At 43.0% G+C, this 14,216-nt stretch overlaps 1 protein-coding gene across 1 annotated transcript in view; it reads left to right on the top strand.

Annotated features, from left to right (window-relative positions):
• The window catches only part of DNAH14 (dynein axonemal heavy chain 14), a 227,018-nt gene that overhangs the window by 73,983 nt on the left and 138,819 nt on the right, over positions 1–14,216 (top strand). Inside the window, exons 28-32 of the mRNA XM_032216059.1 lie at positions 6,604–6,678; positions 7,152–7,239; positions 8,499–8,746; positions 10,344–10,572; positions 13,667–13,720. Of these exons, the coding sequence (XP_032071950.1) occupies positions 6,604–6,678; positions 7,152–7,239; positions 8,499–8,746; positions 10,344–10,572; positions 13,667–13,720 (694 nt within the window). The remainder of the gene's footprint in view (positions 1–6,603; positions 6,679–7,151; positions 7,240–8,498; positions 8,747–10,343; positions 10,573–13,666; positions 13,721–14,216) is intronic.

Raw genomic sequence — 14,216 nt, 5'->3', positions numbered from 1 at the left:
ACAGCCAGCCCTCAGCGACCGCAGAACGCGGCAAGGAGGCGGGGGACTAGCCTGGGGAGCCAGCTAGTCTCTCCCTCCTGAGAGGAAGATAAGTCTCGGGGAACCGAGGGCAGTGGGAGGAAGGAATCCGACCCCCAGGCGGCCCTTCCCTCCTGAAGATTCTGCGAGCGCATTTGAGCCTCAACGGCCAGCGCATGCCCATCCCAGCTCCAGCTATCTTCCAGGCCTCGTGGGGACCTGAAATGGCAGAGGAATGCAGGGAGGCCTTAGGGGAACAGGCAGGGCCCTCCAGCAAACGCAGCAAGCTGGATCCCTCTGTGAAAAAAGGCAAAGGGCACAAGGGCTCAATTGAAAGGTTTTCACCAAGAGCCACAGTGGATCCCAGGGAGGTTTCTAGCCCCCATCAGCCAGAACCTAGCCCAGACCATCGCAGCAGGGAGTCAGCTTCCCCTGATCGTGAGGCCCAATCCCCTGGGGACAGTGAATTCTTGTCTGGGGATGACTATAGGTCCAGGGATCCGTCTCCAGAAGCTTCTTGGGGGTACCCCGACTCCCCTAGCTCCTCCATTGGAGAGGAACGAGATTCTATCCAGGATTCCCAGTATGGGAAGGGTGAATCCAGCTCAGGCAGGCCTAGCCATCGCAGGCCCAGTAAGCAGAAACTGAAGAGGGGTAAAGGCCCTGCTCTTTCTGGTGAAATGAGGGAGGTAATTTCCTTAGCCATTTCCCAAGGGATAGCTGAAGGCATTAAGCACAGGAGCTCTCGCAAGGGCAAGGCCCCAAAGGAAAAGCGCAAGCCTAAGGCCTCCACTTCCAAGGAGCCTGTATCCTCCTCTCCATCTTCCAGCCCATCTCACTCTGGGCTTTCAAGTTCTGAGCAGGAAGAAGGGGAAATTTTCGTGCTTTCTGAAGACGAAAACCCTACCACTGACAAACCAGCATTCACTGGCCTGTGGCTACCGCCAGGCACGCTAACCAACCCCAGTGGGGAGGACAGAGCATTGTATGCCCTGGAGGGGAAAATGGAGGATATCCTGAAATTCCCTGAAGTAGATGCCCCAGTTGTGTCTCTAACTTCCAACTCAAACCTGCCAGCTGAGCTCCTAGAGGGACTAAAGGCAGAAGATAAGAGGTCAGAAAAGGCATGTCAGAAAACACACATGGCATCTGCCTGGGCCATTAAGGCATCCACCTCTGCCTCTTTCTTTATCAGGGCCACCTTATTCTGGCTGCGCCAACTCAGGTCTAGGCCACCACCCAGGAAATCTAGATGGCGCCATGAGCTAACCAAAATTATTACCGCTGTCGAGTATTCGGCGGATGCCACCTTGACAGCAGCCAAATTCTCATCCAGGGCTCTCACTTCCAATATCACTTCACGCCGCCTCTTATGGCTTAGGCATTGGCAAGCCGAAATGAAAGCCAAGTGGAAGCTGGCATCAGCCCCATTTAAGGGAGGCCTTCTGTTTGGAGAGGCCCTGGACAAGTTTGTCACTGAAACCAAAGACAAACGCAAGATACTTCCTGCAACCCTTAAGAGGGGTGACCGGAAAGGAGCGGGGTCTTTTCGTAAGAGACCTTACAGGAGTCAGGAAACAGGGCAATCCTCTCACCCTTCCTCCTACCGGAGACCCTTTCAGGCAGGGGGGGATAGGCACCAAGACAGACCCTTCGGTGCTCGTGCCAACCAATCCCAGTCTTCCTTTCGGAGAACATTCCGAGGAGGAGGAAACAACAGTGGTAGCTCCCGTCCTTTTCGTAAAGGAAAGTGACGGTCGCAGGGATCCTCCCATCGGGGGTCGGCTGCGGCTGTACGCCGACAGGTGGGAGGAGATAACATCGGACAAGTGGGTCCTCAACACCATTCGAAGGGGCCTTGTCCTGGACTTTCTAACCTTTCCTCAGAGAAAGTTTCTCCGCTGTCCTACCCCCAGGAACCCAGAGAAGAGGGAGCGCATGAGAGCAGAAATCCGCCATCTCCTAGAGATAGAGGCGATAGAGCCAGTTCCCAGGGATCAGCAGAGGAGGGGCTTCTATTCTATCCTCTTCCTTGTGCCCAAGAGTTCAGGGGGGTGGAGAGCCATCTTGGACCTCAAAAGTCTAAATCAGCATCTGGCTTACAAGAGGTTCAAGATGCAGTCACTCCACTCCATCCTGGACTGTGTGAGGGAGGTGGACCTATTGACATCAATAGATCTCAAAGAGGCCTACCTGCATGTCCCCATCCATGTGGCCCACAGGCGGCTCCTGAGGTTCTGTTCGGAAGGGAAGCATTTCCAATTCAGGGCACTTACCTTCGGGCTATCATCTGCGCCCAGAACATTCACCAAAATTCTGGCAGTGCTAGCGGCTCATCTCCGCAGTCATCCGGTTCGTCTGGAATGTTATTTGGACGATATAATTATTCATTCTCTCACCACCAAGCAGGCACACCGCGATGTTTCTCTAACTGTGCAGACCCTGCAGCACCATGGCTTCTCTGTCAACATGGAGAAGAGCCAGTTCCGGCCATTCACCTGTATACAGCACCTGGGTGCAGTCATCAGCTCCACCTCCTGCCAGGTATTCCTTTCTCCAGATCGGCTGTCCAACCTGAGACGCAGAGTGAAACACTGCAGCCTTGCCAGGTCGGTACCAATTATCCAGCTGTCCCAGCTCCTGGGGATAATGATATCGTGCCTGAGGGTGGTTCCCTGGGCTCGTCTCCATGCCAGGGAGCTGCAGTGGTTCCTGTTACCCATGCAGAGGACCAAGGTCAGCAACTCACACAGGCGTGTTCGGCTCCCGCGAAAGGTGATCCGATTTCTGGCATGGTGGAGGTCCAAGGCAGTCAAGAAGGGCTGCTTGTTCAAGGAGCCGGAAAGACTAGTTGTCACCACGGATGCCAGTCTCCTGGGGTGGGGCGCCCACTGTCAGGGTCACCTAGCCCAAGGCCAGTGGACTCAGAGGGAGGCAGCCCACAGCATCAATTGGCTGGAACTGAGGGCAGCTCGCCTCGCACTGAGAAGGTTCTCCGCTCTAGTCCAAGGGGCTCATGTACTGTTAATGACAGACAATGTGGCGACAAAAGCGCATATAAACCGACAAGGGGGCATTCATTCAAAGGCCCTCATGCTCGAGGCGGAAGCTCTGGGCAGGTGGGTGGAGCGTCATCTGGCTTCTCTCAGTGCAGATCATATCTCTGGCGTAAGCAACCGGGAAGCAGACTGGCTGAGTCACCAACGCATCGACCACTCGGAGTGGCGCCTGCACCCGGACCTGTTCCAGCAGATCGTGAGGAGATTCGGCAAGCCACGGGTAGACCTGTTTGCCACACACAACAACACACATCTCCCACGCTTCTTCAGTCGCTACCACTCGCCCCAGGCGGAGGGAACAAACGCACTGAGGTCAGTGTGGCCTCAGGGACTTCTGTATGCCTTCCCTCCACTTCCGCTCATTCCTCAGGTGGTGAACAAGCTCCTGGCCGAAAAGGCAGACCTCATCCTGGTGGCTCCCTTCTGGCCCAGAAGGCCCTGGTACGCAGACCTGGTCAGTCTCTCAGTTCAGAGACCGTGGAGAATCCCTCGGGACCAAATTTCCCTCAGCCAAGGGGCCATCACCAATCCGGAGCCCCAGTGGCTACAGCTAGCCGTTTGGCACTTGAGGGGGAGCTCCTGAGAAAGCAGAAGTTCTCTGACCAGGTCATTCGAACAATCCAAGCGTTCTACTACTAGAATCTATGATGCCACCTGGGCCGCATTCTCACAGTGGTGCAAGACTAGAGACATAGAGGCCTCATCAGCCTGGATCCCTCAGACCCTAGACTTTTTGCAGGAGGGTCTGGATAAGGGTCTTGCGGTCAGCACCCTTAGACGTCAGGTTGCAGCGCTGTCTACTATCCTGGCTAGGGGCTCCTCTCGCTCTCTGAGTCAACATCCTCAGATCAAGAGCTTTCTCAAGGGAGCTGCGAACATCAGCCCTCCAGCTGTTCACCGGTGTCCATCATGGGACCTTCCATTTGTGCTTAAGGCTCTGACAAAAGCCCCATTTGAGCCTTTGAGAAAGACCAGTCTGCGCCACCTTACCATCAAAACTGCCTTCCTGGTGGCTATTACATCCGCTCGCAGGGTATCCGAGCTGGCAGCTCTTTCTGTCAGGGAGGATCTGTGCGTAGTTCACCCGGACAGAGTAATTCTGTGGCTTGATCCGTCCTTTACTCCGAAAATTAACTCTCTGTTTCACAGGACTCAAGAGCTTATTTTGCCCAGTTTCTGTCCCCATCCTTCTCACCCTAAGGAGCGTGAGTGGCACAAGTTGGACGTGAGACGAGCCGTGCGCACGTATGTAAAGAGGACAAAAGACTTCCGCCGTTCATAGGCGTTCTTTGTCTCCTTCCTCCCTGCGTCCCTTGGCCACAAGGTCTCCTCTCATACAGTGGGACGTTGGCTACGCGCTTGCATCAAGCTGGCATATGAACACCAGGGCAAAACAGTTCCGAGACGGGTCACCGCACACTCCACTAGGAGCGCAGCAGCGTCTGCAGCCTGGGCAACCCAGGCTTCTATTCTAGACATTTGTAGAGCATCCCCCACGGCCTTTATCAAAAACTATAAGATTGACACCTTTGCCTCAGCTGAAGCCTCTTTTGGCAGAAGAGTTTTACAAAGAGTGGCTGAATTGCCAGAGGCTACGGCGCTTCCCCACCCTGGGACTCAATAGCTTGGGCATATCCCAGCATTGGACTCTCGGAGCAGTGCACTGGAGAAAGACCGTTGGCTTACCTGAACGGTCATTCTCGGGGCACTGCGAGGAGAGTCCAAACCCGCCCGGGGTGTTTATTCTATTGAACGATGTGACTGTATTGACTGTAACTGATTACAGGACGGTTTCCTTCGTTTTCGAACTGAGCATGCAGAGGCAAAGGGAGGCGTGGTCAACTAAAAACATCACTCAGTCCAAGGGCAGGTAGGCTGTGTTAACCCAGCATTGGACTCTCCTCGCAGTGCCCCGAGAACGACCGTTCAGGTAAGCCAACGGTCTTTCCTCACAAAGCTAGGGAAAATAATCTCCTGGTGAAATTTATATAGCCATCCATCTCAACTACATGATACAACACTAAAAATACTAAATATTAAAATAAAACAACAAATACATAGCAGCCAGATAACATATAAAGCCCTCAACATAGCTTTAAAAAATGACTCTGGCCCCCAGGCTTGGACACAAATCTGTAAATTGTTACCGTATTTATCGGCGTATAACACGCAGTTTTAAAACTAAAATTGCACGCTTAAACCCTGCCTGCGTGTTATACGCCGATACTCCGGGTGGCAGAAGCCCGGGACCCAGTCAAATTCGCTGCGCAAGGTGAAACGGCCGGCAGCAGCCCTGCTCTCCTGCTGCGGCTTCTGTTTCAATAGGGAAGAAAACTTCCTTTCGCTTCCCGGGCTTCTGCCGCCCGGCAGAAGCCCCGGGACCCAGTCAAATTCGGGAAGCGAAAGGAAGTTTTCTTCCCTACTGAAACAGAAGCCGCAGCAGGAGAGCGAGGCCAGCGTCCGTTTCAGTCGCTTCCCTTCTCCGTCTTGATTGCTGGAAGCAGTAACAAACGGCGCGTCCGCTCCGCATCGCCCTGACAACCACCCCAGCCTCCGGCTACCGGGCCTCGCTGGAGTCAATTGCAAAGCTGCGTTCAGCGCTTTGAGGACCTGAGGCATCTTGGGAAATGTAGTTCCCTATCAGAAAGAATGGAGTAGCTGCGAATTTGTAACAACATAATATAACTTGGTGCTTCGCAGGTTACGAAAATCTCGTTTGATTTGCACACTGTTTTTTAAAAGTTAGATAAAGAAATTATGCTGTGAAAGCGACTAGATAGCCCCCCTCCCCTTCCTGTGTGTGAGAAAGGGAAGGAGAGGAAGGAAGGAGGGAGGGGGGAGGAAAAGAAGAAGGGAGGGGGGGAGAAGATGGAAGGAGAAAAGATGGATGGAAGGAGAAAGAATGGAAGGAGAAGGAGGAAGATGGAAGAAGAAAGGAAGAAAAAGAAGAAGGGAGGGAGAAGGAAGGAGGTAGGAAGAAAAGGGGAAGAGAGGGAAAGAGCAGAAAGACAAAGAGGATGAAGTTGATAGGCAAGAGGAAGGGGGAAGGAAGGGAAAAAAGAGGGAGAGAGTGAAGATGAGGAAGAGGTTTTTGGTTTTCCAAAAAGCAGTGATTCTGATTAAGTTTTTTTGCTCAAAGAGGTGTTTTTTCATTTCATATTTGCCTTTTAAGAGGAGTTAATGTTATAATTCATGTTCTAATGTTATAAATTTTAATCCAACATTAAGTTCCGAGCTTCCAAGTCATTTATTTTTAATGAAAAAAATTTTTACTCAAATTTTTGTGTTAAAATGGGGGGTGCGTGTTATACGCCGGTGCGTGTTATACGCCGATAAATACGGTATTTGTTCTTGAAAAATTGGTTTAGTTTCAGGACAAAATAAGATTATATTCCCAAAATATATTTTTGTTTTCAAATGGTTGATACTGGCCATTGGAAGGTGTATTTTTATTAATGTATAGAACTATGAAACATTAAAATGTGTTTTTATTCCTGAAACTGAATTTTAAAATTCTGTTTCATAGAGGTGTCCGTATTAGAGGTTCTGTCGAACAATGGCTTAAAAATGTTGAGAATACCATGTGCAATATGGTAAGAAAGTAAGTATATGTTAATCATATGGAAAGCTACCAATATAACTATTACAAAAAAATCATCACTTTTTTTTTTAATTGATATGCAGTTTGTTCAAAACAAACTCATCGTTAAAACATTTATCGGCAATTGAGAGCAATCATGATCATTTCAGTGAAGAACCAAATTGAAGGGCTGAATAATTTTACAGGTCCCCACCCTGGGACCGGAATATATTAAGGAGATCAGAGTGCTCTTCATTTTGTGCTATTGGTTGCAATTCGTTGTCATCAGTATACTATAGCATATAGGATGCTAAATATTAATGTTATAAGGGAATTACATATTCTGAGCAATATATCCCTGTTTCTTGAAAAATATATGTAATTTTATTATCAATAATCTTCCTTTAAATAATCTGGAGATGATTTAGTAATTTGTAAGAAGTAATTTTTTTCAAAGATTTCATGTTTTTTCTGACTATATAATATACTTTAAGGTTTATAGAAGTTGGAATTACAGAGTGGAATCAAATGGAATTTAAAGAATGGTTTTTTACCCACCCAGGACAGGTGATATTGATTGTGGTAAGCAAAATAGAGTACTATTTAACTATATTAACTATACATTTACTTGGTTGGAAAATGTGTAGCTCTATAAATGTTTTAAATTAATAAATAAAATTAAAGCTAGACAACTTTAGCAAAAGTCTAGAGGCTTGCCAGGATCTAGCCCACAGCATCTGAATCTACTCCCATCTACTCTTGCTGATTTTCTGCCTGGTCACCCTTAAATGATTGATTGTGTGCTGTTTGTGGGCTGACAACTTGATGAACTAAGGTCCTCAGGTTGGAGTCAGATAAAGCCATATCAATGTTCCAGAAAAATTGGAAGAAAAGTGAGTTATAACATCTGTAAGATTGTTTTAAAAAATAAGACTGTAAGTATAGATAATGTAACTGGAGAAATAATAATATATGCATGTGGATTGCTTGGGAGTGACTGTATAACATGTAAGTAAAAACTGTCTCTGTCCTAAGGAAAGAATGCTGGTATTACTTTCCTATACAGAGGGAGAGTGCAAGAATGAATGCAAAAAATATTAAAGATTTAATTTGTTATGTGTGCTTGGAAGGATGACAATAAACAATATTTCAGAAATGTAATGTGATTTTATCCTGGTAAATGTGTGCAGAGCAGATTTTTGTTCTTTAGCAGATTATTGAGAATTGTATGAATATGAAAAAGATTATTCTCATTTGTTGATTTAAAGAAAGTACACATTACAACATAGATATGAGCCACTGTAATTTGCATCAATTCAAGTTTCTGAGTAGCCTAGGAAACTCATGTAAAGTATATTGCCAGGTGGAATTCCAAGTGTCCGATATATGAATGATTGCTAATAGGACCACCGATTTTAAAGAGCCTTGTAATTAATGTACCAACCACAACTTCAGGTTGTGGACTTGCTGTTTCAGGAGGAGTTTAACCCTACCCAAAGTAAGTACAGGAGTTAACAAACAACCAGATGTAGTTGTCTGGGGAGCAACTAGTTCTTCTGCCTTATAAGGATTCAACTTGTTTCTTCCTATCCTATGTTCCTCCACATTTGAAATTTTTTTTTTGTTCCTTCTATTCTTAGGACTTAATTGATTTATTTTCCTTTCCTCAAGTTTGGTTTAGGGAATAAGGGAAATACATTTTAATGTGACTTCCTTGCCATAGTCTAATGTGGATACTCTGAAGGATGTTTAAATACTCTCCTGTCTCAAGAATTACATTATTTACAAGTAAATACAAGTAATAAGTTATTATCGTTACTAATATAGTATTTCTCTTTTAGAGTCACATAAAGTTTTCTCAGGAATGTGAAGCAGCTATGTTGAGTTCTAATTCAAAAAAGGAGATGATAGAAGACCTGGATGATCTGATCAACGTTCTAGAGCAGCTTACAGAAATAGCATCAGATATTCTTCCCTACCACAAGCAAAGCACTTTAGAAGCTTTGATTTCTTTGTCCATCCATAATAGAGATATATTACATTTATTGATAGATCAAGATATTGGCATTAAAGATTTTGAATGGACAAGGTATAATTTTTCTTAAATGCTAAGATATATTTAAGAATAATTATTTTAAATAAACCAAAACGTAAATGTAATATGCAAAGCAGATATTTAATTTCAGATTCAATATTATTTCATTCCCTTTTATTTGTGTTCATAAATTGACTTCATGCATTTTACCCAGGGGATCCGAGTAGATATACAGAATTCACTGCCTTAGTCACCTTTAGCTGAATTACTATAACATACTCTATGTATGCCTGTTCTTGAAAACCACTTGGGAGTTACGACTGTGTGATACTTCTATTTATGTTCCCTAAATTTTCATGCTGGAATCTTACCCTTTAAAAGTGTAGACATTTTGTTAGCAATTTTGTTGAAGCAATGTTGGTTTCTTGTTGAGGCCGGATCTATGTTTCTTAATATGATCTCTTTAGTGACACTTTCAAATGTTGTCTCCATAACTGAGGTTAAGCTAACTAACCTTTTCTTGTTCTGTGACCTTTTAAAACAATCTAGTCACATTGCCTACTTTCCAGTCCTTGAGAACAGATGTACTTAGTATGGAACAAGTGGAAACGAAGACTTTTTTCCCTTTCTCTCTGAAAGTACTAAGAATCTCTTATTTCTTACTATTTTTAGCATAACTGTAACTTACCATAAACCATCCTGGCATTTTCCACTGGCATGAAAAAACAAAGAGCAATTCAATAGTATACAACTGCACTGCCTTTTCCAACAGATCATTTTTTTTAAAAAATCTGGCTTATGTTGACATTTGAATTTAAATGTTTCACATAAATAAGACATTTGAGGTAGTGTATTATGCATAAAAGCTTACTTTTATCTTGAGGTGAACTCATGCCAATGCAGGATATTTATACTTGAACAGAATGTTCACATCACTGAAATAAAAGCCTGATTTTAGATACTTTTACATCATTGTACTCTTTTCTTAGAGCTTGTCCTTGCTTGTTTTCCCCTGTGCTCACCTAGTTCATATGCAAAATGCATAATGTGACATGATTTCTTCTTCAGACATGATTTACAAAGTCTGATACCATTTAAGAGTGAGAGGGAATTAGTGGCCAAGATCATCCAGCTTGTTTTCATGCCTACGGAAGGCTTAGAACTTGGGATCAGAATAACAGAATAGGGAGGGGCCTTGGAGGTCTTCTAGTCCAACCTCCTCCTCAGGCAGAAAGCCAACCCTATACTATGTAAGACAAATAATTTCCCAATCTCTTCTTAAAAACTTCTAGGGTTAGAGCATTCACAATTTCTGATTAACTGTCAGGAAATTTCTCCTTAGTTCTAGATAGCTTCTCTCCTTGATTAGTTTCCATCCATTGCTTCTTGTTATGACTTCAGAGGCTTGGGAGAATAATGAAGAAGTCCCCACTCCTGATCTTGTATTTCAACCTTTATAACACACCAGTTCCCAGATACCTCATTTTCTAATCTTTTAACATAAATTTGTATTTAATGGATTTTTGGATTGCTTTTTGTATACTGAAAAATTCAATTCTTACAACACTGAATTTTTATCCCTGTACCTATACCTATAACATTTGATAATCCATATGAGTCATTAACTGCTATGTAAACATGTTTTATTTAGGCAATTGCGTTACAAATGGCATGATTGCAACCTGTGCACAGTTATTCAAGGTTATGCTTCCTTTGAATATGGTTATGAATATTTAGGCTGCTCTCCACGATTGGTTATCACGCCTCTTACTGATCAATGTTGGTTAACCATTACTGGAGCACTACAATTAAATCTAGGCTGCTGTCTTGCTGGGCCAGCTGGTACAGGAAAAACAGAGACAGTTAAAGATCTGTCAAAAGTAAGTGCTATATTCTATATCAAGATATGCTTTTTGTAAAATGTATACTGTGTTTTATAGAAAATTCGTAGCCAATATATATTTCAGGACAACACAGTTCTGCCACACCATTCAATTTCCCTTCAAACTCTTACAAACTGATATAAGTCCCACATAGTCAAACACTCTTCTTTCTGTCTCTTAGCATGTGCTCTATCTTCTCTTGCTTTAATAAGAAATCCTCAAGTGACTGTGATTGATCCACTTAATGGAACAAATTTTTCACAGCAATGGTAAAGACAGGAAATAAATTTGTTTACAGAAAACATATATGCAGCACTCAGGAAGATCCCTTTCCCTAATTTCCCTAATGTCAAGGCCCATTGGAGCCTGGGTCCGAGGAAGAGGATGAGTTGGAGATGGGGCCGACGGAGGAGGATGGGGTCGCCTCTCTGACTCCAGAGGAACAACTGGGGGAGAAGGACAAGGCAGTCCTGGGTCCCTTGGGCCTTGGAGGGATGGCTAGTAACAGAGAGAAGGAGCAGGATGACCAAGTGAGGGAGGAAGAAAGGGAAAGAGTCGACAGAGGAGCGCAGGAATGACAGAGCTCTAGGAAGGAGCGATTGCCTCCCCCACCGATCCTCAAGCTCAGAGGATGGAGATCAGCACAGGGGAATTGATGCCTCATCACAAGGCTCACCTGGGGAATAAGATTTAAAGAGATGCCATGAGGAGGGGCGCTTGTCGGGAAAAAACATTGCCTTTTTCCAGCTATGTTTGCAGTTGTTGATGTCTTGCCACTTTGTCTTACTGTGCTTAGCCTTGCTTTGCCTGGGTTCGACTTGCCTTGCTTTGCCTGGCCTGGCCGTGGGCAAGTACTCAGTGACACAGCTCTGCTTCAGGGTGTTCTGCAGCCTCTGTGCAACCAGAAGTCCCTGGAACTAAGTTTCCTGAACTGTGTTTGCTCTCAGAACTGACTGCTTCTCTAGACTCACAGCAGCCAGGAACTAGTGGAGGGGTGTGTGTGTGTGTGTGTGTGTGTGTGTGTGTGTGTGTGTTTGAGCGTTGTTCTTGGACTTACAGTGAACTGTGGGAACTTGGGAGTGGGGAGTTGGAACAATAAAAGGGAGTCAAACCTCCACTCTGACTGTGTTGCTTGTGTGCCCAGATGCAGGTCATCACACCTAGGCACTAATTATAAAGATAGCTTAGGATCAGTTAGTAAGTTAACCACAGAGTTCCATGTGTTACCACTCTTGACTGAAATAGAATATTCACTGCTCACATTTCCACTCTTATATACTATTCATTCTTCCGTTTACATATCTAATTCTTGCAATCAGAGCTGTTGAAGAGCATAAGGACTCTGCTCAGATATATTACACAGATAACTTTTGTTTCAGATCTCTTATAATATGTTGGGTGCTGAGTTTTGTGCAATACTGATTGACAAGCTGCTACCTAGATATTTATTTATTTGATTTTGTAAGGCTGTCTAACTCCCAAAAATCATCTTTAATTATAGCAATAGCATCTAGGCTTATTTACCACATCATAGTACTTTAAAGCACTCTCTGAGGACCTTTCAAGGCCATCATATTGCTTGCAACAATCTGGGTCCTCCTTTTACCAAACCTCGAAAGGTTGGAAGGCTGAGTCAAACTGCAATAGGTGAGGATCAAACTCCTGACTGTGGACAGAGTTAGCCTGCAAAACTGTGTTCTAACCACTGTGCCACCATAGCTCTATACATAAGTTCATCCAATACATAAATTTAAAAAACACGATTAAAGCAACATGATTGCCTGAATAAAAATAGCACTCTCAGCCTTCAGAAAAAAGACTGAACAGGGATTCTTCAGATACCATCATCCAGGCCTGGAAGCAGAGCCAAGTCTTTAGGAAATCCCAAAAGACTCCAGTCCTCATTTTTCTGGGGTGCACTTCTTATCTCCCCCTTTTATGATACTCAGGTATCCAATAAGATGTGGATGTATATGCCTTTTTCATTTTCAGATTATGTTTTATGCTCTCTTTTCTTATATCAGCGCTAGCTTTAACTTTTTGTCATAAAAATTCTTAGTTTTATTAGGTGCTTTAATCTGAAAATTAACATATAAAGATGAATAATAAACTTTGTAAGACATTTTAGAAAATGCTTAAGAATGAAGTAAAACTGCTTTAAATAAATAAATAATGTCCGTTTTTCATTACAGGTGACCTTGAATATAAATTTTACTGACATCTTTTGGCCAAATACAATTAACTTGTTAATCAGCTATTTGAGCAGATCAGCAATTTTACTTTGTTAGACATTCTATATATATGATAGTAGAGTTTAATTTCTTATCTTGCAATGTTAATATTCAGCTAACAGGCTAAACAGCATTCACATGTGGAAATGAAATGAAATTGCTCTCATTCCTTACTGTGCATTTTCAATGAATTGACGGTTGCTAGTGAAAGATACTTTATTTTGCTATGGAAGATTTATAAAGCTATGAAAAATAAACATGCAATTTTCATATTTAGATTAGAGGTTAGCTTGAATCCATAGTTAATATAATAGTGATGGGAGACTTCATTGTCTCACGACATGTTGTTTAAATATACTTTATCTGATCTGCAAAAAAGTTACGGTAATATTTATTTTTAATCCTGCATTTAGTATATGGTTTCTTTTGAACCTTCAAAATATGCAGAGATTTTAAATGTAGCTATATTAAACAAGTAGCTATATGTAAGTTTAGGATTGCCAAAAATATTTTTTTATATTAGCTTAAGAACCAGAGTATCAAAAATTTATAATATATTACAAAATTTACATTGTTTAACTACCAGGCATTCTGAATTAGCAGAATTTTTTTTTCTTTGCTAAGGCATTCCATATATTGTATATATTCTATGTTTTTGAGAGCCCTCTTTTTTTCAAAATTGTATTTCAGTTTTTAAATTTGAAAATGTAGATTACCTTTAGGAAAGGGGCAAAATAATGGAATGTGAGTGATAAATCTGAATCAAAGTATATAATCTTATTTGATATTTAATGCTTATTTGATTACAATTCAGTTCCATAGAACTTCTTCTATTCAATACTGTATTTTCTTACTTTTAGGCTTTGGGAAAATTCTGTCTTACATACAATTGTTCTGGAGATTTGGATGATAAGGTATGATAAACAATTTTATTTTAAGATACAGTGTAGAACATCAGTAGGCAAACCTTTGAGATATTGAGCATATTTGGAATTTGGAGAGCATGTTGTTAATATTGTCGCATTTTGTGTGCCATGGTGGACTTGGGCTATCATAAAGCATACTTTTATTCCAAAAGCAAACTAGTGAGATGGTTATCTTCCATACGCTGACTTTCAATATGTCACCTACCATACTAGCTAATCTTTATCTTTTCATTTAAGTGGAAGGAGGGAGTTCCAAAGCACAACTATATCCACTTCTTGTTTAAATTCTTTAAATTATTATTTGAATATGACTACTCATATGTGCCATGGACACTTTCCTGACATGGTCTCTGGCATAGTCCCATTTAATAACCCTATGCTTCTTTACTCTAGTAAGCTTCCCATAAAGGCAGTGAGAAATGACTTAGTGATGCTGAGAAGATGAAAACCCTGAGCATACAAGGCTGGAGCAATCAAGGCTAGT

Source organism: Thamnophis elegans, chromosome 4, assembly GCF_009769535.1.
Source record: "Thamnophis elegans isolate rThaEle1 chromosome 4, rThaEle1.pri, whole genome shotgun sequence".
NCBI lineage: Eukaryota > Metazoa > Chordata > Lepidosauria > Squamata > Colubridae > Thamnophis > Thamnophis elegans.
This window is presented reverse-complemented; position numbering and strand designations above follow the sequence as displayed.